Here is a 26,666-nt window from a genome sequence, read left to right as displayed (position 1 = left end):
GACTCAGTTTGGGTGGTGTTCTGGGGTTCCAGACGGGTCAGTCACTCGTGTGGCTCTGCTTAGAGCTAAGCTTGACTGTATCAGACCCAACGTACCCTCAGATCATGAGCTCAAACCCACTTCCATGCCACTGTGGTGACACTATCTGTTCTCCTAGATTTGTTCTTCATCTTCATGGTCAGGAGGGCTGCACAGCTGCTGACCAAAACAAAAACAACGACCATGCGTTATATTTAAGAGCTCCTTTCTTTCAGACTGGGATCTGAAGTGTGAGAGAGAGAGAGACAGTCGATGTTTCTGATGGCCAGTGGGAGTGTGTTCCAGAGTTGGGGAGCAGATCCGTCACAATCCTTGAGTGTTATTTGGAGGTCGGCGCGCTCTATGTGCTTTTCTAGTGGATAATGACGTTGTATCTGAAGGACCGTGAACTGTCCTCCGGCATCTTCCTGAATCCACCTGGGGAGGGCTGAGCGAAGTCTTGGCCTGATCGTGGCGCTGCGTGAACGTGGTTGAGGCAGCTGATCTTGAATGCAAACGTTGTCCTTGTTTGATGAATGACACACAGGTCCAGATTGGATTCTGATTTCCTCTTCATGTGGTCGTCCACAGGTCTGGCAGTGGCGGTCCGGAGAGTGTCTGGCTTTGCAGGGGCACACGGAGCAGATCCGGTGCTTCTCTCTGGTCTCCTCGTCCCTGGCTGACAGCAGGCTTCTCTCCTGGTCGTTTGATGGCACCGTGAAGGTAAATCTGTAAACGCACCTGTGATTCCATGGACCGCAGCTCCTCCTGAAGCTTTGTTTCTCCCGCCCGTCTCAAAGATGTGGGATTACAGAAGTGGAGAAAAGGTGCAGGACATTGAGGCCCACCACGGAGCCGTTCTCTCCTGCCACGTCTCGCCGGACAGTTCCCTCTTCGTCACCACCTCTGCTGACAAGGCGGCAAAGGTTAACTCACACACAAACACTTTCATCCTCATAGCTGTTTACTCTGCCAGCGGCTCTGTGACCTATGACGCATCCTTCCCTCTAAATCCCTCACAACTGCTGCGGTGCCTGGTGAGTTGGCGCCGAGTCCTCCCACGACCTCCGGTTTTCAGTCTCTTTGCAGATCCTTGACCCGATCACCCGAGAGCTTAGCAGCCTGATCCACTAGACGTGGAGTGTTTCCATCACTGCTGCGCTCGACTTTGTCCTGACTTTCATGAAATCAGTGACTTTTTGTTTGTGGAAAATAAACTTTGTTTTCCGTCCTGCGTCTCAAAAACACCCTCGGACCGCTGCAGGTCACATTGCAGAGGCAGCAGCTGCAGCGCAGAAGCCCAGACTGGTCTCTCCAGCCCGGGCATTCATTCCTTGCCATCTTTCCATTGAGCCGGGGGTCTGCCCCGGGGCCTCCTCCCAATTCCTCCTCACCTGGCAAGGTTCGGGAGACGTCCCAGTCACCTCAAGTCACTTATGTTGATGTGGAAGAGCGGCACCTCTTCACTGAGGCTCTCCCTGATGCCTGAGCTTCTTACCTCCTCTGTGTGGGAGAGTCCAGACATCCTTTGAAGAAAACACGTTTCAGCCACCATCTTGTTCTTTCAGAACTACCTGTGGATTGTGAGCTTTTGGCTCAGCTCTTTTTTTCTCCACGACTGCCCCTTCCAGAGTCCATTGATCCATCCATCTCACCTCATCTTTCCCTCACTTGTGACCTCAGGATACCTGAGAGGAGACTTAAAGTCCCTCCTCCTCCTGTGTTCAGATCTCTCCAGCTTCCCGGGTAAAACCTCCCTCCCTTTTTATCCTGGCCTCAGCTTTGACAGAGCAGGTTTTTCACTCGACTTCCCAGTGAGACCTGAAGGTCCAGTCTGAAGACCCCCTCCTCCCTGGTCGACTTTGTTTGCGCATCCATCACATATTTATTTGGATCCTTCTGTTGGACATGGTTATGGAATGTGAAGCTTGTCCTGTTGAGGACTGTGTCCTCAGGGCCACTGGCCCGTGACCCCAGCCTTCCCTATGGCCGCTACTTATGTAAGCCTAATAGACTTGATGACACTAAACCAAGTGATAAACCGACCTCCAGTCCCCAAAATGAGGAGCTCTGAACCATTTTCCACAAGGTCAGGAGCGACTCTGCTTCTAGGGGGATGCTGGCTACAGCAGGGAACTGCCAACGTGTCCGCTGCCAAACTGGCAGCTCAGCGAGTGGATGTCTGTTTTATAGATTTGGCCGGGACGATAATCGAGGTGTGTGTTGTGTAATTTGGTGTGAGGCCAAGGCACATAGTCGGCCCTTCCCCCTCCCCCGCCCCAGCCATGGCTGTGAATAGGCGACTGTTTGTTTAGAGGTCAGAAGGAAGGAGCCAGCCGTACCCCGGTGTCTCCGCTGCTGTTATCGACCTCCAGGTGCAGTCCTTGTCGGTGATTATGGGGTTGAAAAGGCAGACAGGAACAGAAGGGCAGACTGTGAACATTCAAATATGCACTTGTTTACTATGTTGACAAGAACATTCCATCTAATTTAGTCAAGTGAGGTCCGCCTGTCGGGGGCTGCTGATGTCCTGTGTTGAAGAGACCACTGATCCTGATGGTAAATACTGCCAAAATATACATCACTTCCAGCAATGTGGTCTGTTTTTTTAATCCATATCGCTCTCTGTGTGATGTCATGGCGATCTGCCCAATATGTCTTGATAGAAAGCGCTGCTGTTCATGACCTGCTGCTGGACGTGGACCTGCTCCAGACTTGCTAAATGATGCTGATGTTCATCATAACTCCTGGCGAGACTCTTGTCAGTGTGTAAACCTTGGGTTTATTGTAGCTTTGGAGCTCTTTGGATGGACACAGGACACAACACTTTGGATTAGGGAACATGTAATAACCGGTAATCAACTAGTTACTTGCTCATTTCCTCTTAATATTCAGTACTTATGGAGTTCTTTAGAGTAACATTTTGGTGACTATTCTTGCATAACGTATGTTCTTGCTTCCCGAGATCCCAGTAAGTGCTTTATGATGATCAATATCTCACTGACATACAGTACAGTACATGGTCATGCTTGTCCCAAACCGATATTTTCACTTGAAACTTGAGCCACAGTGTCTGCAGCAGAAACTCGAGGAGAATATATTTCAGACATTAAAGCCCAGTTTCTAAAACATGTCATATCTGTGTGGCAATGCGTTTCTTCACCATTTTTGGAGCTTAGAAAAGAAGGTTTTCAGTGCGCCGGTGTCTCTGAGTTCTTCGGTCTTGGTAGTTTTATGAGAGCAGATCTTCCTCTTGCAGCATTTCCAATGGGGTCTTCTCCACAAGAGCTCACCGCACCCATCTTCTCCATGTCCTCATTCTTCTCACTGGTTTTCCTCTTCTTCGTTGTCTCTTGTCCTTCATGCAATGGCGCGTCTCCGTTGTACTCTTCCTTCTCCATCACCACTGTTCGTGCCATTCCGAGATGTTGTGGGGCGATTATCAAACCTGCCCCTTCCCAGTTCTACCGCGCCTTGCTGAAACGTTCCAGGGCGTATCTTTCATGTGATTGGCTGGTGGAGCTGCCAGTCACTGGTTGCCTGCTTGGTATGTCATTTGGGGTAAAGAACATTCAACATGGCTGGAAAAGCCCGAGGACTGACAAGGTGAGGACCTCCTTGACTGGAGGGTTGTGACGGAACAAGATATTCGGGAGAACGAGTGACAGAACATGTCTGTCTGTGTCAGTCTCCCCCTCCAAACTCTGCGTATCTTCCTTTAGCACGCTCTCTCCTGTGTTACCAGCTGTGGCGCTGCGACTCCTGGAACTGTGTCCACGTTCTCAGGGGCCACCAGGAGTGTGTCAGGAGCAGTCGCTTCTCCTGGGACAGCCGCCGCCTGGCCACCGGCGACGACAATGGGGAAATTCGGGTGAGTCCCTCACAAGTCCCTTGGATCGTCTCTATGTTTCAACTCTGAATTCTCCACTCTTAACGCTGCCTTTTTGTACGATCTTTATCTGCCTGCTCAACCCTGCAGCGTCTGTTTGTCTCGGAATCCACCGTCCAAAGTGATTCTGTTGGGAGAAGAATGAGATATTTATGAGGCTGTATCCCGGCTTGACAGGTTGCATCTAATCAGCTGAAGTGTTGCAAACATCTCTTGTCCATGAACCCGTCTATTTCAAACCGTGCCTCATCAGATGGAGTGTTACTAACTCCTCAGGACGGCTTCCGACTCAGAGGAGGGCGCAGATGAAAGAGGAGGAGGCAGCGGGCTGGCAGGCTGGAGGAGGTGCAGCCAGCGTGAGAGAGAGAGAGAGAGAGCTCAGGAAGAGGAGGAGATGTCTGACAGGAGGAGGTGAAGGAGAAGCACCTCATGAGTTAGACACAAACAAACACGCTGCCACCGTCCAGATAGGTGCAGCATCAGGGGTCTGCAGCCGGAACCTCCCCACGTCTCACTCAATATCATCTGCAGGATTCATCACAGCCAGTAATGCAGCGTGCTGAAATTTCACTTCTGTTTCTATGGATACAAACGTGAGTCATGCAGATGAGAGCATGCCAAACGTTAAATATAGCCGTCTGCAAGATGTGTCATCGTCAGACATAAGCTCTGATGATCGTGGTCGTGATGGTGACCCATCTGGAGCGCTTCTCAGCCGCACTGCTGTCGAGAAGCTCCCGTCGCCTGTGAAACTTCAAGGATACAAAAACAAGTTGAGGAAAGTCGGGGGAAGTGTTGGAGGGTCGGCTAGGTCTGGCTGAGATCAGGGTCCTATACCTGCCAACCCGCTCAGCCTTCAGGCGAAGCCTCATAAAGCCTGGCTTTCAGAGCATCGTGTTTAAAAGAAAGACCAGACCAGACCAGACTGAGGCCAAACTGAATCCAGATTAAACCACGAGACTGTTCCATTTCATTTCCTGATTTAGTTTGGAGAAAATGGCGACTGTTTCTTTTGCAGTCAGAAATAAAGGTTTGTCGCGACATGACTCATAGACCTATGATCGTGGATTCAGTTTGGTCTCGGTCTCATTGGTCTTGGTCTCCAAGTACAACACAAGGTTACGCTGCAGACTGACTCTGCTTCATGAAGCTTCATCACGAACCACAACATGTGCATCATTGCTGGGTGAGGCTCAGCGCTTCCTTCGTCTAACCACGAGCTGCTGAAGCTTCATGAAGCACCTTGGTTTCGTCGCAGCAAATGGACTCTAAAAATGTGAAACTGCTGTGGAGACATGCTTCAAATACAGGCACTGGAAGTTGCAGACCCCGTGATCCACCATTGTTTCTTTTCGTGTGAGGCTTAAAAGGCAGAGACAGAGTCATCTCTGAGGCAATATTCATCGTGGCTCTTGCTTGCAGCTCTGGAGCGTCCTGGACGGTTCCCTGCTGAAGATCTGTTCTCGTGAAGGAAAGGACGCCATGGACTCTCTCCACGGAGGATGGGTGACGGACCTCCGCTTCTCCCCGGACAACTCGCTGCTGGTGTCGACCGGAGGCTACATCAAGGTCGGTCCTCCAGCTGGAAGGCTGATGTTCCTCTTTAAATCGCTCCATCTATCGGTGACGTTCTCACACAGTCACCTTTAAATACCAGCTCGAGGGCCAGACCCCAGTCGCCTTTTTACTGGCGTCATTTTACTGCAGATGAGGGTCAGGCCGCGATGTGATTGGCTGGGAGCCCTGCAGTGATGTAATCCTCCGGGGAGCGCGGCTGATCGATGAGGCTTAATATATCAGATTACGCCTGCTTCCACGCTCACACCTGCCTGTGTGGGCTGCGTCTGAGAGAGCTGGTCATCTAACCTGGAGATAAGAGGCAGCAGATGCTGCTTTGCTGGCTTCATCAACACACCATCAGTCAGAGTGGAGCAAGGTTAGACTGGAAGCTTTCACCGTGTATGTCAGTGGCCTGGGGCAGAGCAGCTTCATCTGCAGAATATCGTCCTGCCTTTTTCACCCAGATGTTTGGGCACTGGACATGGAGGATCTGTGCTCCTCACATCTTTCTATCGAGGCCATGTGAACTCCTCATTTCTAAGACGTGGGATCCTTATGACAAAGGAAAAAAAGATTCTTTTTCTGTTGTTTATGAGGCAGATTTTCCCTGTATCCATATTTTAGCCTATAAACGTGCATTGAAATGTTTACCATATATGAATTCCCGGGGGGAGGGGTGCTGTTCACGAGTGAGGGATGGATTGGTGCAGCTTCCATCATGAGGTCTGTGTAGTAGTGAGAAAGAGCTGAGCCAAAAGGCGATGCTTTCCCTTCATCTTCCCTTCATTCCAGTCACCTGAACTTGGGGTCCTGACTGAAAGAACAAGCCGTTTCATGCACACCTCAGTCACACCAGTGGTGGCGAGCTACACTGACTGCCAGGCCTGTAGCTCGGAGGGCGTCTACCAAACATGAAAAAATGGACGCCGATTCTCGACCATAGCTTGGCCGGCAGGTTACGCTGGTTAATGGCGCCATCTGGCGGCATGTATACGGTCGAGAATCGGGCATCCATTTTTTCATGTTTTGTAGACGCCCTCCTAGCTAAAAGCCTGCCGACTGCTAACAGCCCCCCCTGACCACCAGGGTCCTTCACACCAAGCAAGGGCCGTTGGCTGTCTTGCCCAAGCGCCCAGTCAACCAGCTGAGTCAGCGTGGCGCCTCACGTGGAGGGAAGCCAGCTGAGAGGGCTTCTTTTGAGGATGCCTTCTGGACGCCTCCTTGCTGAGGTGTGCTGGGCCCCTCCCTCTGGGAGAACATCCCAGGATGGACCATCTAGCTGTGTTTTCTGTGTTCTGTTTTGGCCCCTCCCCCTCTGATCGGTCTTGGATTGCTCTCTCTGACTCTGGCATCTTGGTCTTGGGCTTGGTCTCTGTACGTTTGCTCCGGCCGCGGCCCCTGCCGAAGGACCATACCAATAGCTGAGAGAGCGCCCTCTTCCACCACAGCACAGTGGACTGACCCATGACTGATAAAGTCTGTTGGCTCAGGGCAAAATAACGCCTCTTTTGCCTGACGCAAACACAAGACCATGTGGCCGTTTGCTCTGCGGTATTCTTGAGTCCCTATGTTTCCTCTGGTTTCCTGTCATCAGGCACGACGTGGTACGCTCACCGCTGAGGGAGCTTGTGTTTAACAAGATCATTCCCAGCCGCTCCTGGACTCCACACACTCATCAGCTCACGTGGCTGTCGCGGCGTTGATGCTGTTGACGGATAAATCCTCCCGTCAGCAGCGTTGGACTGATGAGTCGGGCCGTCACGTGCAGCGCTGCAGTCATTGGAGTGAGGCGCGTGTTTGTGGACGGCCAGTGTCGCGCGCAGATGAGAGTCATAATTAAACTGTCCGTCTCTTTTAATGATTATTGCTGCGCCGGCTTGTGCGGTGCCATTAGCCGGTGTTTTCAGACACATCACGCTGTGGCACTCACAACACACCAGCTCCACAAAGACCTCCCAATTGCATCTCCATGCAAATGAAGAGGGAAATAGTGGTGGAATGATGAGATGCTTCACCATCACAGAGAGTCACGGAAGCCTGTCATTTCGTTTTTGTCAGTGGTGGAGCAGCGTTTGAAGGACACTTGCCTGGCATTCATGCGCAGCTGCTGTGAGAACCACGTTTCATGACGGGGGATCAGTGAGATCCGGGGAAAAGCCTCCGGAATCATGGCAGGCGCCGGTGGATTCTGAAATAGTTTTGCAGCTCAGCGTCATTTTCATCACAGGTTCGTGAGACTTGGTGCGGCGACAGTGGGACTCCACTCGATAAAAACCTTTGGAAATTCAAGCTGCAGATTCCAGAAAACTCTGCGCTCAGACGAGTTTCCTTAACATGACATAAAATATCTGATCCACATCCACACTGAAAGGTCTTGTTTGAATGATAATCTGAAAAGATGTAGCTCCTAGATCAGTTCTGGTTATTATTAGCAGGAGAGAGACCCAGGACACTACATCTACAACTGACAAGAAGTTAGCGCCATGCTAACCGACATGCTAGCTGTTAGCTTCATGGTGTGCGGCGTCACAGACCAAACACTCTTCCGTCACGCTAACATGGTGTCGAAGGGGTTTGCTCATCCGTCAGACACGTCATCTTCACTAGCAAAACGAGGCCACACTTCTGAGCTCTAGGACCCGTCCAACTCCTGCGTGACGGCGCTCAGTGGGAGGTGGTGTGGCGGAGCCTGGGGCCAGTTGGACTCGGACCTCAGTCAGGAACCAATGAAAGTAGCAGAAATGAACATATCTTCATGACTCCAGAGAAGGTGATATTTTCTCACTGCTTCTCCATAACAACCAGTTCTCGATGCCCATCCTACGACCCGTGTGAGTGTTTACACTGACAGCAACACGATGCAGCGATGTTATCGATGACGTCAACTGATCGTTGCAGCTCTGCTTCACTTTGGACTTGTGTTTTGGATCCATGTCTGGTGCAGCTTCCTGGCCGCTCCTCCGCCCGTGTTTCTGATCGTTGCAACAACAGTCATCGTGCCGTGACTTTGACCACGGTTCTGGTGCCTTTGTAGCTCTCACAGCCGCCGCCGCTGCTGCTGCTGTTGGTCCTGCTGGAAGTGAAGTGTGTTTTTTACTGGCGACTCGACGACTGGCCCGTTTTCTTCAAGTGCCTCTTGATGGAGTGGCTTGAAACTGCCGCAGCGCTTTGCTGAGAGAGTCCTGTATTTCAGCTACTCACAGGGTTTTCTTTGCATCCCAGGCACCTGCCTGACTCTGCTCTTGCTGCACCGGCCCTGTGGTGCGGTTTCACCTCATTTTCCCACCTTCGACTGTGAGCTGCTGACCTGCCTCATTGCTTCTACATCTTCCTGATTCAAACCTCATGAGGACAGAGATTAGTGCGACACCGCTTCATCTTTTGAGTGAATCAAAGTCCAGTTGAACAATATATCTTTGTAATTCCTCTTGAATTGTGGAGGAGTTTTGCTCCTCTGCTGTGAGCTGCTACTGCACCATGAATCCTGTCAGTCCTGACCTCGTCTGTGGTGTTCTCTGGAGCAAACCTGTCTCTCTTTATTGGAACAAGTCCCTGATCTCGTGCGAGGCTTTGATCAACTCTCTGTGTTGGTGCGGGATAATTGTTACAAATAAATAAACCAGTTTGTTGTTTTCCCGCGTTGCTCCACATCAGACGTCTGCGCTGCTACAAATGATCGGCGAGTCGAGAGCAGAAGCAGCGACAGCGGGCGACGTCTCCCGCTGCTCTCGTCGTGCGTGGCTTGATATGATGCAGCATGAAGCTTGTAGTGTCAACACTTCTCATTGTTCAGCGCGTTGGCCCGCTCCTCTCTGTCACTGCAGAGTGTCGAGCGTCACCTGGGCGCTCGCCTCCCTCGCCGTGACGGCTGAGCGTGTTTACATGGCCGGTCCCGTGTTGTGCTGGATGTTCTTACTTATTATTTCCCCGTCTTTCTGCGGGCAGGTCGACCCGCGCTGCCTGCTTGGGAGACGTGACTGTCTGTCACACACACTGTCTTTCTGAGGTGTGTGGCTCTCATTGCCACAGTTCTCTCCCCCCCCCCCTAAACCTAACCCTCCAAAACACATGGCTCACCTGAACCAGACTGGAACCCAGTTATCTGGAAGTTCGAACCCTCAAATTGAGGCTTAAACCTTGAGGGGTCCGGCCAAATAGTCCCCATAAAGTCATATGGTCCTCACAAGGATAGCGTTTTGTCAAGAATTGGTCTCCTCAAAGTAGGCTAAACAAGCCCTCACACACACGCAAACACAGACTTACCTCTATGCTTGTGAGGACCTCACCCTCTCATCACCCTTTCCCCAGCCTCTCCCCCTGAACCTAACCATCCAAAACTCATGGCTCACCTGAACCAGGACCAGTTATGAAGTTTGAACCCTCAAATTGAGGCTTAACCTGGTGAGGGCCGACAAAAGAGGCCCCACAAGTAAGTGAGTTTCCTGGGATCGGTCCTCACAAGTATAGCTATAAAAGTGCTAACACACACAGAGCAACATTTACAGTATCCTGCAGTACCTCTGGAGCGGCTAAACTCCCTGTTTCCACCCAGTATTTTCTCCAGTGCAGGGTGTAGTGCAGAGGATCAATAGCCGCTGACATCACGTCAGGCTTCGAGAGAATCCATCTGATTCCAGTTTAGCTAATAGGGCTGGGTATCGATTCTAATTTCAAGAATCGATTCGATTCCGATTCTCATGACTTAGAATCGATTATCACGATTCAATTCGATTCGATTCGATTCAGGTTAGTATTTAAACCATTTTCTGAGCTGTTGGCATGATCACATGACAAGTTACACAACGTATTAATACTAGTATCATATTGACATTCAACAGGAAAAGAATGAAGGATTGATAGTCAATGATAATAAAGATCCAGATGTGACTGCTCATGGGACTGGTGCATTATTAGAAATATGACATTAAAAATTCACCCAAAAGATGCTGCTGTTTAATACTAATGCGTTTTTATTTTATTACCAAAATGAAAAAAAGATATTCTCAGCCACTGAAAATGTAAACAGAGTGCTGGTGACTGGCTTCCCAGCAACCTGACGGTCATTGCTCAGTATGTGAACAGTTCTATGTGGTCTGTAGTACGTGTGAGAAGAGGTCCCACTCCTCATCAATATAGTGAGTTGTCAGATTCGTGTAAGATTGCGCAGATGTCCACGTATCACTTGTGATGCCCACCCTGACTGCTGACTGAAGCTTACTTTTCACGTTTTCTTTGACTGACTGCTGCATGTTTGGGATAACAGACGTTTGCGAGACACCGGAACATAGTGAGCCTCTGTTACTTTCATTAACCGCCTGAAGCCCTCGTTTCCAACGACGGAAGACGGGCGCATATCTTTGCAAATGAAGCCCGCGATCGCTTCAGTTATTTTGACAGAGCGTGCAGAATTACCCGCTAGTGGTAAAGTTCGCTCGAGTTTCATTTGTTGTGGCCCGGTGGATGGCTTGGACAGGAGCGCTGGGTGATGTCGCGTCACGTGACTCGTGAGGTGGGTCATATTTCCGCAATACTGCAACACTTCCAATAGCTCCATTAGGCATAACATGCTAATTGCTATGCTTTTGTCGAGCGCGTTTTTGGTTTGGTCGCGTCTGAACGTTGCTAGTGTTGCCACTGTGAGGAGGCAGGTTGTTTTGACTTTGGTGTTCCAGGTGCGCGCATGCGCACTTCACCCGGGGAATATGCGTTAAAACGTAAATTAATTAATCCGATCTTTGGACCTACGAATCGATTTTATGGAATTGATGTACGAATCGATTCAGAATCGGAAAATCGAATTTTTAAACACAGCACTATTAGCTAAAGAGGGGAGTGGAACTGGGCTGTTGAGAGTCAGCGAGCGTCACCTCCTGACAGCTCTAGACTCTAATGGAGCCCAGCGCTTGTGATGACTGTTGTGTCCTGACGCCAGTGTTGTCAAACGTCACTTATCAGCTTTGATGGAGGAGAAAGAGACGCCATTTCACCTCCTCTCTCCTGTCGCACTGGCGCCACCTCCCTCCTGCTCCCTCCCTCCTCTCTGCTGTTTGTGATGGAAGCTTTTTGTGACTCTGACCCGCTTCTCCTTCTCTTCTCCTTCTCTTTGTCATGTTGTCGTCTGTATCCTCCTTGAACTGCCTGGTGCGTGAGACGTCTGACAGCTCTGGTGTCATTCCCAGCACTGACTTCCTCTTCAGAGGCAACCGGATCGCAGCATGGCCTGGCCAGATTTGGCCCCCGGGCCTTGAGTTTGGCAACGTTCTATTGAGAAAGAAGTGGAGCTGCTGTGCATCATCGGTCTCTCGCTACCCGTTTCACTTGTTCGGAGGCTTTTCAGTGACCTTTGACCTCTGAGAAGGTGCGTCACGATAACCAGGGTCTGATCATCTGGAAGCTCTGAGAGGCAGCTCAAACACCCTCTCTATCGCACAGTTTTGGAAAACGTGAAACAGCCTCATGAATCTCTGAGATAAAAGTAGCGCCAACCAAATCAGGGACCAGGGACTGAGGCCGAGCCCTTGGTTCCTCTGTCGGTCCCAAAACTCAAGTGAGGTCTGGAGACCTTCCCAGTCTGGCGGTGATGTGGCGGATGGAATGGCGTCTTTGTGAGAGCCACTAGATGGCGCTTTCCTTCACCCGTCTTGCGTCTCTCACGGAGCAGTGGTTAGTTTCGTCCGACGGCGTACGCCGATGCTCTCCGCCGCAGTTTGCCGTGCAAATAACGTGCAACATCTCCCGGGTCGGCGCGGACCAGAGCTGCAGGCGTGAAGCAGCATAACAAAGAGCGGCGCTAATGACCTGCCAGGCTCGTCATCATCAAATATTCAGCAGCACGCCGCTCGGCCCTTTGAAAGCAGCTCCTTCCATTCACGCTTCAGATCAGACGGAATAGAACGCCATCGATCTCACATGAGGAAACGCCTGCGCACCGTTACGCGCAGCAAAAAGAACCTAAATATTTCAGCGGAACAAAAGTGAGGAAATCCACTCAAATGGAAGCTGAACTTGCTTCACCTCAACTGTCCAGTCCGGTGAGTCTCAGTGGAGGCAGGCGCGATGGTTGCTCTCCTGAACTACTTGTTTAGCCGACTTTCTCTGGGACATATTCTTGAATAAACACCTCCTTGTGAGGACCATATTTGAGGATGAAACTTCAAAAAAAATAAGTGGGTGATTCTAACTGGGTTCCAGTGCGCACTGCTTCAGCTTTACCAAACAAAATAAATAAAGAAAATTAGCTTAGCCACAGTGAAGAGGATGCTAGTGTAAAGAGAGGTGCGAGATAGTTGGGTTGCAAACTGCAATTCTTTCCTTGATAAAACGAGAACTTCAACACTGCATTCACTGACTTCAGATCACATGGCATGGCAACGGTCAGAACTGGCCCTGCGAAATCCTTGATACCGTGGACAACCCAGAAGTGATCCAATAAAGAGGAGAGGTGTGGGACATGGGTCAGAAAGTCAAACCATTTTGACTCGTCTCGCTGCTCCTGTTGGGTCAGAGGTCGGTGCTGTCGCTGATGAAAGTGGAGGATTGTGTTGCCAGCTGAGAATGGTGGAGTGGGTTGCCAGAATAAGGGTCAGTGGTCTCACGGAGCTCATTTTTGGGTTTGGTGAGTCAGAATGACTAGCATCCCTACCTTCAGGGTGGACCTCCCCCTCCTGAGCTCTGACACCGAACTCTCTAGTCCGGATTTCACACCATCATTCCGTCTTTTCCACCACTGTGGCTGTGCCAGTGCGAAGTGGTGGCCGTGAGGTGCTGCCACAGTTGAAGGAGTGTTTGATGTGTTGGCTCTGGATCCTCTGGAAGGCTGCAGTGGTGGAGCAGCCCTTCTCAGCTTCAACCCTCCCGGAGACGTGAGCCGCGTCTCCAGGTGTAAATCAGCCAGTGTTTTGACTTCCGCTCCTGCAGCCGCTTCAGAAGCACATCTATAAATACACAGTCCTGTTATGCAAAACTGCTCTTATCTCTTAGCTGAAGATGAATGTGTGTGTGTCAGTGGGAAACACACTCGCATTCATAATGCATATCGCAGCCATGTTCCCATCCTGACTTCCTCATGAACGTGACCTCGATTCTCTGCTCGGATTGTGTGCAGCCGCTTCCCTCGGTCCGGCTGCGGAAACCGCGCGGGGGGTCGAGCCGCCGCTGTCAACAAAACAAAATAAAATAACCCACAAACAACAAAAGGCTGATCATGAATTCAACCGTCTGACGGCCGAGGGGAAGAAGCTGTTCCTGTGACGGGAGGTTCTGGTCTGGATGGACCGTAGCCTCCTGCCAGAGGGAAGAGGAACACACAGTCCATGACCAGGGTGAGAAGGGTCCGGCTGTCATTCATGGTTCTGGAACAAGATGATGGGACTGAAGAGGTTTGCAAATGAGCTTGTCAAAACTAGTGTCCGTTTTCAGCCTAAAAGAGAAGCTCCAGGCTGCAAGGATTTGACTCAGATATGCAAAAAGCAAAGTGTATTTAAGTGAAAAGAACACACACACACTAAATCAATGAATAAATAAATAAATGTTCATGCTTAAATAAACAATGTCAAAACAAGTCCATCTTTTTCATGCTGATGTTCCATGAGTAGTTTCTGAGCTGTTTTGTTCTGGGGCTCCTGATGAGGGCGGGGCCTGACGGAGGTGTGGATGGGGGCGGAGTCTGAGAGGTCAAGGTGTGTGTGAGCTGCTGCTCTGTTGATGTAGAGGCTCAGAAACAGCTGGAGAGAGATGGAGGTCGGCCATCTTGCTTTATAGTGTTGGGCTTCTGACTTCCCTCTGTTCTACAGTTCCATCGTGGGGATTTGGATGTTTAGGATTCAGGATCCTTCAGGTCCGAATCGCGATCCCTGGCGGTAAGATTTGTATATTTGTGGAACAATGTGAGCGTTCGGCGTCACCCTTCATCTCCACAAGGAGGGAGGGAACGTGATGCCGAACGTGCTGCGTAGAGGGGCGGGGCCAAAGGAGACTGCAGCGATTGGTGGAACTGGCGGGAAAGCCGCGATGGTTGCAGCGCCTCGCAGGGATTGGTTGGATAGTTGCGATCACAACATCGCCACCTCCTGGAGAGACTGGTCCATCGATCCACCTCCCGTCCCAGGTCAGGCAGCGGGTTCTGCGACACCCCGGCTTCACTTGTTGCTCCACATGTGGAGGTGAAAGAAGGCTCCTCAGCAGGAGGGCGGGGCGGATGGTGGAACAGCAACTTAGCTCAGTGTTTATTTCTGCCGCTGACATCCCGACTCAGCGTCCTGGAGACGTGGCGCTGCTGCAGGAGCGTCTGAGAGCAGCGGATGGTTTCCTTATCTCAGATTGCAGGAGGTCACGTGATGACAGATGAAGCTGCTGGAAGCTCCGCTTCAGTTATCACACCCGGCCACACAGCGGGCGCCGTCTGGGGCTCAGCCTCCTGTTGGCGTCGCGCCTCTTCTGGTGGTCCCTCCAACACACACACCCCGCCCTGGCGCCACGGAACCAAGGTGGTCTCATGATGGGGACTTGGTCCTGCCTGAGCTCCGTACCCTACAGGCCGCTGGAGGAACTGCAGGGCTTCCTTGCTCCTGTCCTCCCTCCCCAGGTCACAGTTCACCTTCCTGACGGAATGTACCCAGCAGATCAACAAGCTTGTGAGCTCCAGCTGGACTCACTCGTTCACCTCTCACCTGGAGGAGCGCTGCTCCTCTGAGACAAACAGGAAGTGATGCCTGCAGAATTTGTTGTCCTCCAAAAGTCCTGGATCCAGATCAGCCTCCTTTGACTCCTCCCACTTTCCCAGCTGCAGACATGAGACCTGGCTCTGATGAACACATGACCTTGAAAGGAAGATTCACTAGCATCACGTTTACGTCACTTCCTGCCACGCTGTGGCTCCAGTGGCGCAATCGGTTAGCGCGCGGTACTTATACGCCAGTACTCTGCAGAGCGATGCCGAGGTTGTGAGTTCGAGCCTCACCTGGAGCATGTTTTTTTTCTTCCACCGAGTGTCTTGTGTTTTTGCTGCAGAGCTCAGGGAGTGCAGCGTTTCCTCCGTCGCCTTGTTTCCTCACAAGTCTCAGAGTAGACCTTGGATTTTGAAGCCTTGGATTCCCCTCAGATGGTGTCTTTGTTTTGGTGGCGTTCCATCAGGCGCCTGCTGCTCTGTGAGCAGTCTCTTGTTTGCTCAACTGCCCCGGGCCTGTGCAGAGCTGCCGGGACAACTGGCTCAGCTATACTTGTGGGGACCAGTTCTTGGAAACACATCTGCTTGTGAGGACATTTTTGCTGGTCCCCACAAGGTTAAGCCTCAGTTTGAGGGTTCAAACTTGATGAAACAGGGTGATTCTAACTGGCCGGGGAAAGGGTGTGGAGAGGGTGAGGCTGTGCTTCTGGATTCATGTTGAGGCATCACTCAATAACCTGTATTTTACTAGGTCTGAATCTTGACACACACCGTGTGTTGCAGTGTGAACACAAGCTTTTGAGGTCACCAGCTTCGACACATGTATCTCTTGAGTTTCCTTCCTCTGATGTGAGTCGCGGGGGCAGCGGCCCAAGCCAAGAGGCCCAGGCTTCCCTCTGCTAACAAAGTGCACTGCTTGCTTCGAGAGAACAAGGCTCCAGGTCCCAGAGACTCGTGACCTTTTACAACCATTTAATGACCTCAGGGGCCACAGTCCATGGTAAGGTGGGAGTCGGGGGCAGCAGGGGCCGAAGAAGAGCATCAAAGGAGCCTTTAGTTTTCATGGAACTTACGATATGAGAGGAACTAGACGATCTCGACTATGGATTAGCATGATCAAATGTGAGTCAGCATACATGAATAAATGACAAGAAAGGCGACCAAAGTCGGCGTCACTCACGGAGACTGTGTAGCAGTTTTATCATGTGAAATGAAAGACAAAAAAAATGACATAAAGTAGGAAAGAAAATAAATGACAGTCACAGTTTTGTGCTGACCTCAGCAGGGCCACGTGAATCCAGCCCCTGTGGCCCCCCGACTCCCACTTGGCTCCAGTCTGTCTCCCCGCCTGGGTCCACCCCGGGGCCTCCCCCCGACCAGCTAACCTGTGTGTTCCTCCTCAGTGGTGGGACGTGGACAGCGGCCAAGCGCTGCAGACCTTCTTCACCAAAGGGGGCGCTCTGAAGAAGGTCCACGTGTCGAGCGACTTCTCCACCTTCGTGACCATCGACAACATCGGGATCCTCTACGTCCTGAGGAGAGTGGCCTGAAGAGCGGAGCGAGTGCCTTTGATGTGGTTTGGTTGAAAGCACAATCCTACTGACTTGTTTACACGGGACACTGGGGCTGTTCAGGACCGTGGTCCACCCCCCGCTGAACTGAGCCAAGCTTGCCAGCTAAAATGTAGCGCCGACTTGTAGTTCCAGCCTCGTCCTCCGGGGGGAGCACGTGAGCCCGCGATGATAATCACTGAGCCCTGCACTGACCTGTTGACCCGGGACTCGAGGCTGTCGTCTCTTCTCCACTTCACCTCTGTGGCTCCCAGTTTTGTGCTTCTTACTTTAACTGTACAACTAGGTGCTGAGGTCACATGACTGTGAACGGTTGACGCTGCTGTGTGTTTCTGTGATGCAGCTGTTTGCTAAATCAATAAAGCCCTCGTGAGACCAGACTTCCTCCTGACTGAACCTGCTGCTGTGAGGTCATCACTCGCCTGTGGCTGTCGGCGCCCTGACACCACGGCTGATCCCACCTGAACTGGAGCGAGACCAACTGCAGGTCCTGTTCAGTTCTGGATCCACAGTCCAGAGCATTACAGCATGGAACCACTGGTGTCGTGGGACTGTGGAGTGGTTCTTGGACGTTCCTCCATCAAACTCTGCATGATGATGATGAGAGGAACCTCATGGTCCAGCGCTCCCTCATGGACACGTTGGAGGCAACACTTGGATCTTTAAAAAGGCATCTGCTGACCTTGATAGCAGAAGATGGTTTGGATGCATCGACCTCTGGGTTATGGGCCCAGCAGGCTTCCGCTGCGCCACTCTGCTTCCATGATCTGACACTGAGCTGGGATCCATGTGGAGGAAGGCTGCAGGAGGGACACTGAAGTAGTTCAGCGGCTGAAACTCATCAAATTTAAGGGGTAAAAGTGAGGTTCCACCCAGACTTGAACTCACTGGACTCAGAGTCCAGAGTGCTGACCATGACGTAACAGGGAAGCAGCACGTATTCCCACAGTCACCTCCCATGAAACATGGCTGTGCTCCTTCGATAGCTCAGCTGGTAGAGCGGAGGACTGTAGAGTGAGACGGACATCCTTAGGTCGCTGGTTCAAATCCGGCTCGAAGGAACTGTTTTTCTGAAAACTGACCTGTATCCAGGTTTCTCTTGCGATCAAAGTCAGCAGATGCCTTTTTAATGATCCAAGTGTTGCTTTTATTGTGTTCCTGAGGAAACGTTGGACCATGAGGCTCCTCTCATCATCATCGACTTTTCAGACGATAAACTGAGGCAACAGTGAGTTCCTCAAAGACAAGGAACGACCAAGAACCATTGTGAAGGCAGAACCAATGGGTCCATGGTGTAATGCTCAGCACTCTGGACTCAATCTGATCCCAGTTCAAGGGTGGATTCCAAGTCTTCCTCAACCTCAAAACCAAGGGTTAAGGAAGATGTTGTTCCTTAGAACTGGGACACTCCTTAATGCAGGTAGGTCCTTGGCCTGTTGGGGGCAGCATTACGCCAAGGCAGCGTTCTGTCTGTCGATTCAGAACAAGAAGAGCAGCGAGGAGAATGAAGCATCTATAGGATCAGATCAATGCTGTCAGCAGCTGTGTCTTTTCTATCTCCATTAACACAGAAAACACAGCAACATTTGTAGCTGGGTCTCTTTGTTTTGGATGCCATCGTTGATACTACACATTCTGGGTATTCCTCAAGACCGAGGGAGGTCGCAGAGCTCCTCAATTTAACTTCCTAAGAATTGGGACGGTCCTTGCTCCTTCTGCATTTTTGAGGCTTGAGGTTGAGGATGAAGGAAGGTATTGGAACGCACCCCAAGTCTTGGTGGAACCTGTTGTTTACACTGTGATTTATACAGTGACCTTCCATTCCCCACAGGAGCCACGTTCCTCTATTGTTCATCAGTGTTTCATCGCTCCACAGACTTGCTCTCCAAGACCACTGGGCTTCTCTCCTCACCTGTGTGGCGCTGTGGCTTAGTTGGTCAGAGCACCTGTCTAGTCAACAGGAGACCCTGGAGTCCCCTGTATTGACTGCTGGATCCCAGCTCGAACCCAAACCCCTGACCTCACCTCAGTCCCACAGCTGTGGAAAGTGATGAGAGCAGTGTCACAGCTCATACAACATGGAGGTGGAATATACAGCTGACCAGATCTGGAGGCTCTGACCACACACAACAGGTCATGGTGAGGAGCAGAGAAACCTGGATACAGGTCAGGCTTCAGAAAAACAGTTCCTTCGAGCCGGATTTGAACCAGCGACCTAAGGATGTCCGTCTGACTCTACAGTCCTCCGCTCTACCAGCTGAGCTATCGAAGGAGCACAGCCATGTTTCATGGGAGGTGACTGTGGGAATACGTGCTGCTTCCCTGTTACATCATGGTCAGCACTCTGGACTCTGAGTCCAGAGTGCTGACCATTCCACCATGGAACCACTGGTGCTGAGGTTCCTTCATCAAACTGGTGCCATAAATCCTGCTGTCTTGATAAAGTGTCTAAAAGCAACGCTCCACCTCTGAGGCACTGCTGGGATTTGAACCCAGGGTCTCCTGTTTACTAGACAGGCGCTTTGACCAACTAAGCCACAGCGCCACACAGGTGAGGAGAGAAGCCCAGTGGTCTTGGAGATCAAGTCTGTGGAGCGATGAAACACTGATGAACAATAGAGGAACGTGGCTCCTGTGGGGAATGGAAGGTCACTGTATAAATCACAGTGTAAACAACAGGTTCCACCAAGACTTGGGGTGCGTTCCAATACCTTCCTTCATCCTCAACCTCAAGCCTCAAAAATGCAGAAGGAGCAAGGACTGTCCCAATTCTTAGGAAGTTAAATTGAGGAACTCTGCGACCTCCCTCGGTCTTGAGGAATACCCAGAATGTGTAGTATCAACGATGGCATCCAAAACAAAGAGACTGAGCTACAAATGTTTGTGTTCATGGAGATATAAAAGAAGGAGACCTTGAGAGCAGAGGATGGTTTTGATCCATCGACCTCTGGGTTATGGGCCCAGCAGGGTTCCGCTGCGCCACTCTGCTTCCATGATCTGGGATCCATGTGGAGGAAGGTCCAGATGCAGCAGAGTTCTGTGTGTGGCTGGATCCAGAGAGACAGTGGGACTCATCATGTTTTCTGCATACACACTGAAACGTCTGAGTCTTGCGAGTCAGTTGGACCCAAACTGCATGTGAGTTTGGTGTTTTCATGGGCCGCTGTGTTCCGCTAAAGCACCGCGCAGAGCGCCTTCTCCTGCGTGAGCCAGACATCACAGTGGCAGGTTTGTTGTTGGAACAACAGAGAAGTGAAACATGGTCCCAGGTCATTGTGAAAGCCAAGGTGTCCAAAAGAGGGTGGTCAGGCCAACAGCAGCCTCATGAAAGTGAAAGTGACCACGAGGCTCCTGTCATCATCATCAACTTTTCATTTGGGAAACTCAGCCAAGTGAGTTCAAAGACAAGGAATATCCAAGAACCACTATGAAGAGAACGTCAGTGGTTCCATGGTGTAATGGTCAGCACTCTGAGTCCTGTGATCCCAGGTCAAGTCCGGGTGGAACCTCTGCTATTGTGATCTCCAAGACCACTGGGCTTCTCTCTTCACCTGTGTGGCGCTGTGGCTTAGTTGGTCAAAGCACCTGTCTAGTAAACAGGAGATCCTGGGTTCAAATCCCAGCAGTGCCTCAGAGGTGGAGCGTTGCTTTTAGACACTTCATCAAGACAGCAGGATTTATGGCACCAGTTTGATGAAGGACCCACAACACCAGTGGTTCCATGGTGGAATGGTCAGCACTCTGGACTCTGAATCCAGCGATCCCCGTTCAAGTCTGGGTGGAACCTCACTTTTATCCCTTAAATTTGATGAGTTTCAGCCGCTGAACTACTTCAGTGTCCCTCCTGCAGCCTTCCTCCACATGGATCCCAGCTCAGTGTCAGATCATGGAAGCAGAGTGGCGCAGCGGAAGCCTGCTGGGCCCATAACCCAGAGGTCGATGGATTCAAACCATCCTCTGCTATCAAGGTCTCTGTCTTTTATATCTCCATGAACACAAACATTTGTAGCTGGGTCTCTTTGTTTTGGATGCCATCGTTGATACTACACATTCTGGGTATTCCTCAAGACCGAGGGAGGTCGCAGAGTTCCTCAATCTTGGTCCTCAATGTAACTGGGCTTCTCTCTTCACCTGTGTGGCGCTGTGGCTTAGTTGGTCAAAGCACCTGTCTAGTGAACAGGAGACCCTGGGTTCAAATCCCAGCAGTGCCTTTTCTTTTTTTTGTTCAAGTCACGCATGAGTCTCGTGCGTCTCTTGCTGCAGAAGCCAATTTGAGGCACTACCTTCCCCTACCATCCTGTGATTTGCAAATTCACCTCTTCTCTTTTGTCCAGGAAAATCGTCCGTCAGTGATTCAGAACCTTTCACTGCCGTGGAGTGTCAACGTGACACACCTTGTTGAAGTCAAACATTTGACATCCGCAGTCTGAGCATGACATGTGACGCGTCATGTGATTGTGAGGAGGCAACATGGCGCTGTGGCTTAGTTGGTCAAACCGCCTGTCTAGTAAACAGGAGACCCTGGGTTCAAATCCCAGCAGTGCCTCAGAGGTGGAGCGTTGCTTTTAGACACTTTATCAAGACAGCAGGATTTATGGCACCAGTTTGATGAAGGAACCTCAGCACCAGTGGTTCCATGGTGGAATGGTCAGCACTCTGGACTCTGAATCCAGCGATCCCCGTTCAAGTCTGGGTGGAACCTGTCTTTTACACCTGGCAGAGCTCAGACTGAGCAGATCCCAGGGGCCTCTTGTCTGACCTCATCTGTCCACCACCATGGCAAACAAGAAGGGGCTCAGAGCTGAGCCTTGGTGCACTCCCACCTCCACCTTGAATCCACCTGCAGCACAGCTCACCACTGTCTCACACCTGCCACACATGTCCTGCACCACTCCAACACACTTCTCTGCCACTCCAGACTTCCTCATACAATACCACAACTCTTCTCTTGGAACTCTGTCGCACACTTTCTCCAGCTCCACAAAGACACAATGGAGCTCCTTCTGACCAAAATGAGAGTGTAAATGTGATGTTCCACCGAGACTTGAACTCACTGGACTCAGAGTCCAGAGTGCTGACCATGATGTAACAGGGAAGCAGCACGTATTCCCACAGTCACCTCCCATGAAACATGGCTGTGCTCCTTCGATAGCTCAGCTGGTAGAGCGGAGGACTGTAGAGTCAGATGGACATCCTTAGGTCGCTGGTTCAAATCCGGCTCGAAGGAACTGTTTTTCTGAAGACTGACCTGTATCCAGGTTTCTCTGCTCCTCACCATGACCCGTTGTGTGTGGTCAGAGCCTCCAGATCTGGTCAGCTGTATGTTCCACCTCCATGTTGTATGACCTGTGACACTGCTCTCATCACTTTCCACAGCTGTGGGACTGAGGTGAGGTCAGGGGTTTGGGTTCGAGCTGGGATCCAGCAGTTAATACAGGGGACTCCAGGGTCTCCTGTTGACTAGACAGGTGCTCTGACCAACTAAGCCACAGCGCCACACAGGAAGAGAGAAGCCCAGTGGTCTTGGAGATCAAGTCTGTGGAGCAGTGAAACACTGATATAGGAACATTCCTCTGTCAGTGTTTCAATGTTCCACAGACTTGTGGAACAGACCCTGATGCCTCTGGGGTCAGGGGGTCTCCATTGGTGCCGCTTGCTGACAGCGCCCTCACCTGGACGTCTCTCAGAGATCTGCTGAGGAGTCATGACAACATGTGGGGGGGGGTCTTCACCTGTGTCATGTGACCCGAGGCTCTCAATGGCTCCTCACTGATGTGGAACAGCTCGATCCTCATGTCGCTCTTCTCCGTTCACTGTCTAAAGTTAGTATTCAAAAGGCCTTTATTTTGAAATGACAGACGGGAAAGAGGTCAAACTTCAGTGGTTCGAGTCCAGACCAGTGGAATAGTGGTCAACCTGAGGGATTCTCCAAAATACAATTTGAAACACATACACATCCACTTTCAAAGATTTCTAAAGGCTTTTACTTTGAAATACTGGATGAAGGCAGGCGGATCTGGAGCGGCCGGTGGATGACGCCTGCATCATGCTGGTTCTGAAACCCAGAGGTGTTTGTGTCTAAACCTGAAAACCTCTGGCCGTCTGAAGGCTTCGCTCGCGTGCTGTCACGCGGGTGTTCCGGTGCCCTCCGCCAGGGGGCGCACAGCTGCGGCAGCCTCATTAAAGGGGCCCTCAGGTGGTTTCTCTCTGAGGGCCCCTGACAGCCCAAATGCTCCTGCTGCACTGGGCCAAGCACAACAATCATCACAGCTATGTCAATGATAGTTCAGGACAGCGAGGCCACTGCACCTCAGGTGTGTGACCTCGGAGGTCAGACTCCTGAGTGGCCGAGATAAACCCAGATGAGCGAGTCCTTCACCGGACTCCTGCAGGCTTCCCTCCGTCGCCTCCTGCTGGTTCAGAGCTGCACGTCGGCGGAGACCACGTGACCCCGGTGACTTCCTGCTGCCTTCAGGAGCCAGGTGTATTGTCGGTGGAACTCACGTTTGGGCCCCTCACACCTCAGTGAGCAGCTTCACCTGCAGGTCCCGGGGAGGCCCACTGGGTCACCCACCCGGCTGCTCGCCTGAGGGGTCCGGTCCCCAACTATATATATTAGTGGTGGGACTTTAACAAGTGAATTACAAAAAGCAATTTCATGGAATATTATAAAATTGAAATTCTTATCCAAATATTTTCAAGACATGAAAAGAGCTTTAGTTTCAATCAGGTGATATAAAAACTTGAATATAGTCACCATGGTGTTTTATGGTGCTGTGGTCAAACTGATGCAAAATCAACAATACTGTGTTGTTTAAATGTCTGTGTGGCTCCATCATTCGGTTCAGTCAGATACCACATTCATTCACATTGAAAAATGTGGCTGACCTTGACCTTTCTCTTCTGTGTCTTTTGGCTTGCCTCAGCATGTCAGGCTCCTCCACCTTCACCTACCTTCATCGTCCTCCCCGGTCACATCGCTCCTCTCCCACTCTTACAGAGCAAGAGTGGAGTCAGAGCGGAGGACAGGCGACAGAACACAGGTGAGGACGCAGCACGACCTCATGTTTGGGAGCACAGTTCTGGAACCAGCTGGGTGGCAGAGCAGGAAGTCGAGCTCCTGGGAACAGGATTCCTTCCAGGGCAGCACGGTGGAGCCAGGTTTGATCCCAGCCCGCGGGTTCTCGGAGTGAACTTCAACGTGGGGCTCATGTGGGCACTCTGGTTTCCTCCCACAGCTCAAGTGTCGGCTGCAGGGATCGACTCCGGCCAGTGAAGAAGCAGTCCGACCTCGGTTGTAGAAGTCTTTTATTTCATGTGCTTTACAAGGATATAAATAGGCCGAACGGCAAAAATTACAAAATCAGTGTGCTGGAAGCCCCAAGCCTATGTACATGAGTCGCTCAGCAGTGATGTCACCAGTGCAGCTCTGACTGCACACACAGTCCGGCGCTCTTCTTCACACACGGTACCTTTGTTCGTTTCCAGTGGCAGGAAGCGCCGAGGCCTCGCGCCTCCACACGTATGAGCAACAGAACTATGTACAGAGCCGCAAATCATACAGTTACACCGCTGTTAAAATAGTACTTCTGCTAGCCAAGAGCCGAGCGCCTTGAGAGGTGGCGGAGGGTCCCCCACTTCAACAGACCATAGAAAAATAATGTGACGTAAAGACGACATCGGACGAGAATTGCACAAGAAGAATCATGGTCATAGAATACTCTCATAGTCAACGTTAAAATGTCTGGCAATACCAAGAGAAAGCTTGTTCTTTTTCCACCCTCAGATGAGACGCCCCCTGGAGGGCGACGCCTGCATCGCGAGCGCGTTGCCGCAGCGACACGCTTGTGCATATATCTTTTCTGACTGGAAAGAAAAAAAAAAAAAAGCTAAAAATGAAGTCCTAAAATCCATGCCGATTCAGCGGGGTCACCTGCCGGCCCTCGGGGGGCGACCCGGCCCGGCGCGGGGCGGGCGGCGCCGGGGTCACATTTACATTCAAAGCACCTCCTGCTGGCTGTGTGAGCGTCTACTGTGGCGGGAAAACACGGTAGTCAACCTTAAACACCGTCCGGTAGCGTCCATGTTTGTAGTTCTTTCGAAAGCGAACGCGACGCTCCTTCAGTTTTTGCATTGTATGTTGGACAAGGTCCGTGTTTAGGGCTGGCTACATTCTCTGTAATCCACAGTAATAGACATGAGCGTCCGCCACTGCCCTGCGAACGAGATGACATGACTTATCCAGAGCCCTCGCACCCCGCCTCCTCGCCGGCCCCCCTGCTCAGCCAATCCAACATGGCCGCCATGCGTCTCACAAGCCACATGCTCAGTGGGAACTGAAGGACAGAGACCAGGTCCACGAGGACATACACACTGAGGAGATGGATAGTGCCTCGGAAGATCATGGTGAACGGCTCTGGTGTGGACATACTCTACGGTTCCTCCGGTTGTCACCAGACAACAGTCCTCCTTGTGGTGGGAGCGAGCGGACATGAAAGCAAGGGGGCGACAGAGAGCTGAGGGGTGGAGGCAGGAGGAGAGGATCTAGAAGCAGTGCCTGGCTGCTGACTAAAGAGGAGGCGGCGCTCCCCCTGCTGGTGGAGGCAAGAGTGCGCCGAGCCCGGGGTCGGAAGGCCATGCGTCACCCCGGCAGGCGGGAGGCATGCAGGGGAAGGCTCGGCTGGCTAACGGGGCGGGGCGGGGCGGGGCGTTTGCTTTGTCTGAATTCTCAGCCGGCGAGGTGGCGCGGCGGCGTGCGGCGCTCATGCCCGTCTCCGGGGCGGGGCCCCCTACAGGGGCCACCTCTGAAAGGCACACACACACGGGAGTGGACAAGGCGGGTGTATGTTAGAAAATAGTGGTCTCGTACTTTGTGTTGACTCCTCTCTTGGCCTCCTGACCCGGCTCCACAATCCACGGCACGTTGGCGTGGCCCTTCTGGTCCATGGACGGCTGCTCCATCTGGAGAGGGGGAGAAGGTGGAGACAAGCAGCGTGAGATGACTTTCTGGGTGGGACGCCACACAGCGTCCCCGCGTCCACGCCACACGCCCGGATCACGGCGGGAGCAGCGTGGCTCCTCTGCCTCGGCTCTCACAAGCTTCTGCTTCTCCATCACCGTGGTGAGCAACCCCCGGGCAGCAACACATCCACACTCTGGGTCCCGGCTCACCTGGAAGGGGGAGGAGCCTGTGCTTGAAGAGCACTTCCAGAGGTGAAGCTTTGCCCCGCCCCCAGCATCACCAGAGCCGCACAGAGCTGTGGACTGTCGGGTTTCTGCATTTGAATTTGCAAAGCTGATCTGCAGGAGTGAAACTGTGAGATGGTCCTAGACCTAGACATGTCTTGACTCATCGGCACCTTCACGGAGAAAACACTAGATGGCGCCGGTGTTTGGTGCCTCAGTGACGTCACTAGATGGCGCCGGTGTTTGGTCCCTCAGTGACGTCACTAGATGGCGCCGGTGTTTGGCGCCTCAGTGACGTCACTAGATGGCGCCGGTGTTTGGCGCCTCAGTGACGTCGCTAGATGGCGCCGGTGTTTGCCGCCTCAGTGACGTCACTAGATGGCGCCGGTGTTTGGTCCCTCAGTGACGTCGCTAGATGGCGCCGGTGTTTGGTGCCTCAGTGACGTCACTAGATGGCGCCGGTGTTTGGTCCCTCAGTGACGTCACTAGATGGCGCCGGTGTTTGGTGCCTCAGTGACGTCACTAGATGGCGCCGGTGTTTGGTGCCTCAGTGACGTCACTAGATGGCGCCGGTGTTTGGTCCCTCAGTGACGTCACTAGATGGCGCCGGTGTTTGGTCCCTCAGTGACGTCACTAGATGGCGCCGGTGTTTGGTCCCTCAGTGACGTCACTAGATGGTGCCGGTGTTTGGTCCCTCAGTGACGTCACTAGATGGCGCCGGTGTTTGGTGCCTCAGTGACGTCACTAGATGGCGCCGGTGTTTGGTGCCTCAGTGACG

The 26,666-nt window shown here is 51.8% G+C and overlaps 2 protein-coding genes and 8 non-coding genes across 22 annotated transcripts in view; 7 read left to right on the top strand and 3 right to left on the bottom strand.

The window, feature by feature from the left end:
• Positions 1–17,733, top strand: part of apaf1 (apoptotic peptidase activating factor 1) — a 41,042-nt gene extending 23,309 nt beyond the window's left edge. Inside the window, exons 23-28 of one of the 4 annotated variants that reach the window (XR_008414346.1) lie at positions 610–741; positions 819–944; positions 3,764–3,889; positions 3,998–4,084; positions 4,161–4,318; positions 5,330–5,473. Coding sequence is in view for 3 of the 4 variants with exons in the window: in XM_053861986.1 (XP_053717961.1) it covers positions 610–741; positions 819–944; positions 3,764–3,889; positions 5,330–5,476; positions 16,535–16,681 (678 nt within the window). In the remaining variant the exon portion in view is untranslated. Of the gene's footprint in view, positions 1–609; positions 742–818; positions 945–2,512; positions 3,741–3,763; positions 3,890–3,997; positions 4,085–4,160; positions 4,319–5,329; positions 5,477–16,534 lie in introns of those variants that run through there. The other 3 variants (XM_053861986.1, XM_053861987.1, XM_053861989.1) reach the window with 3 other exon arrangements.
• On the top strand, positions 15,340–15,433 carry trnai-uau (transfer RNA isoleucine (anticodon UAU)). Its single transcript has 2 exons — positions 15,340–15,377; positions 15,398–15,433. It is a non-coding gene; the product is annotated as a tRNA-Ile (tRNA).
• Positions 17,679–17,763, top strand: trnay-gua (transfer RNA tyrosine (anticodon GUA)). The gene is given in 2 exon segments: positions 17,679–17,715; positions 17,728–17,763. It is a non-coding gene; the product is annotated as a tRNA-Tyr (tRNA).
• A 1,126-nt stretch (positions 17,764–18,889) lies between these two features.
• trnay-gua (transfer RNA tyrosine (anticodon GUA)) lies at positions 18,890–18,974 on the bottom strand. Its single transcript is given in 2 exon segments — positions 18,890–18,925; positions 18,938–18,974. It is a non-coding gene; the product is annotated as a tRNA-Tyr (tRNA).
• A 199-nt stretch (positions 18,975–19,173) lies between these two features.
• trnat-agu (transfer RNA threonine (anticodon AGU)) lies at positions 19,174–19,247 on the bottom strand. Its single transcript has one exon. It is a non-coding gene; the product is annotated as a tRNA-Thr (tRNA).
• Positions 19,248–20,259: 1,012 nt separating this feature from the next.
• trnat-agu (transfer RNA threonine (anticodon AGU)) lies at positions 20,260–20,333 on the top strand. Its single transcript has one exon. It is a non-coding gene; the product is annotated as a tRNA-Thr (tRNA).
• A 506-nt stretch (positions 20,334–20,839) lies between these two features.
• Positions 20,840–20,913, top strand: trnat-agu (transfer RNA threonine (anticodon AGU)). The gene has a single exon. It is a non-coding gene; the product is annotated as a tRNA-Thr (tRNA).
• A 261-nt stretch (positions 20,914–21,174) lies between these two features.
• trnat-agu (transfer RNA threonine (anticodon AGU)) lies at positions 21,175–21,248 on the top strand. Its single transcript has one exon. It is a non-coding gene; the product is annotated as a tRNA-Thr (tRNA).
• A 596-nt stretch (positions 21,249–21,844) lies between these two features.
• On the top strand, positions 21,845–21,929 carry trnay-gua (transfer RNA tyrosine (anticodon GUA)). The gene is given in 2 exon segments: positions 21,845–21,881; positions 21,894–21,929. It is a non-coding gene; the product is annotated as a tRNA-Tyr (tRNA).
• A 2,064-nt stretch (positions 21,930–23,993) lies between these two features.
• anks1b (ankyrin repeat and sterile alpha motif domain containing 1B) overlaps positions 23,994–26,666 on the bottom strand; it is a 148,039-nt gene continuing 145,366 nt past the window's right edge. For all 10 annotated transcript variants that reach the window (XM_053861571.1, XM_053861561.1, XM_053861562.1 and 7 more), the window contains 2 exons: positions 25,572–25,663; positions 23,994–24,918 (listed from right to left, as the gene is read on the bottom strand). In XM_053861571.1, the coding sequence (XP_053717546.1) occupies positions 24,870–24,918; positions 25,572–25,663 (141 nt within the window). In that variant the 3' untranslated portion in view covers positions 23,994–24,869. The remainder of the gene's footprint in view (positions 24,919–25,571; positions 25,664–26,666) is intronic.

This window comes from Synchiropus splendidus, chromosome 4 (genome assembly GCF_027744825.2).
Source record: "Synchiropus splendidus isolate RoL2022-P1 chromosome 4, RoL_Sspl_1.0, whole genome shotgun sequence".
In the NCBI taxonomy this organism is placed as follows: Eukaryota; Metazoa; Chordata; class Actinopteri; order Syngnathiformes; family Callionymidae; genus Synchiropus; species Synchiropus splendidus.
Note: the sequence above shows the minus strand (reverse complement) of the source record. Positions and strands in the feature narration are given on the sequence as shown.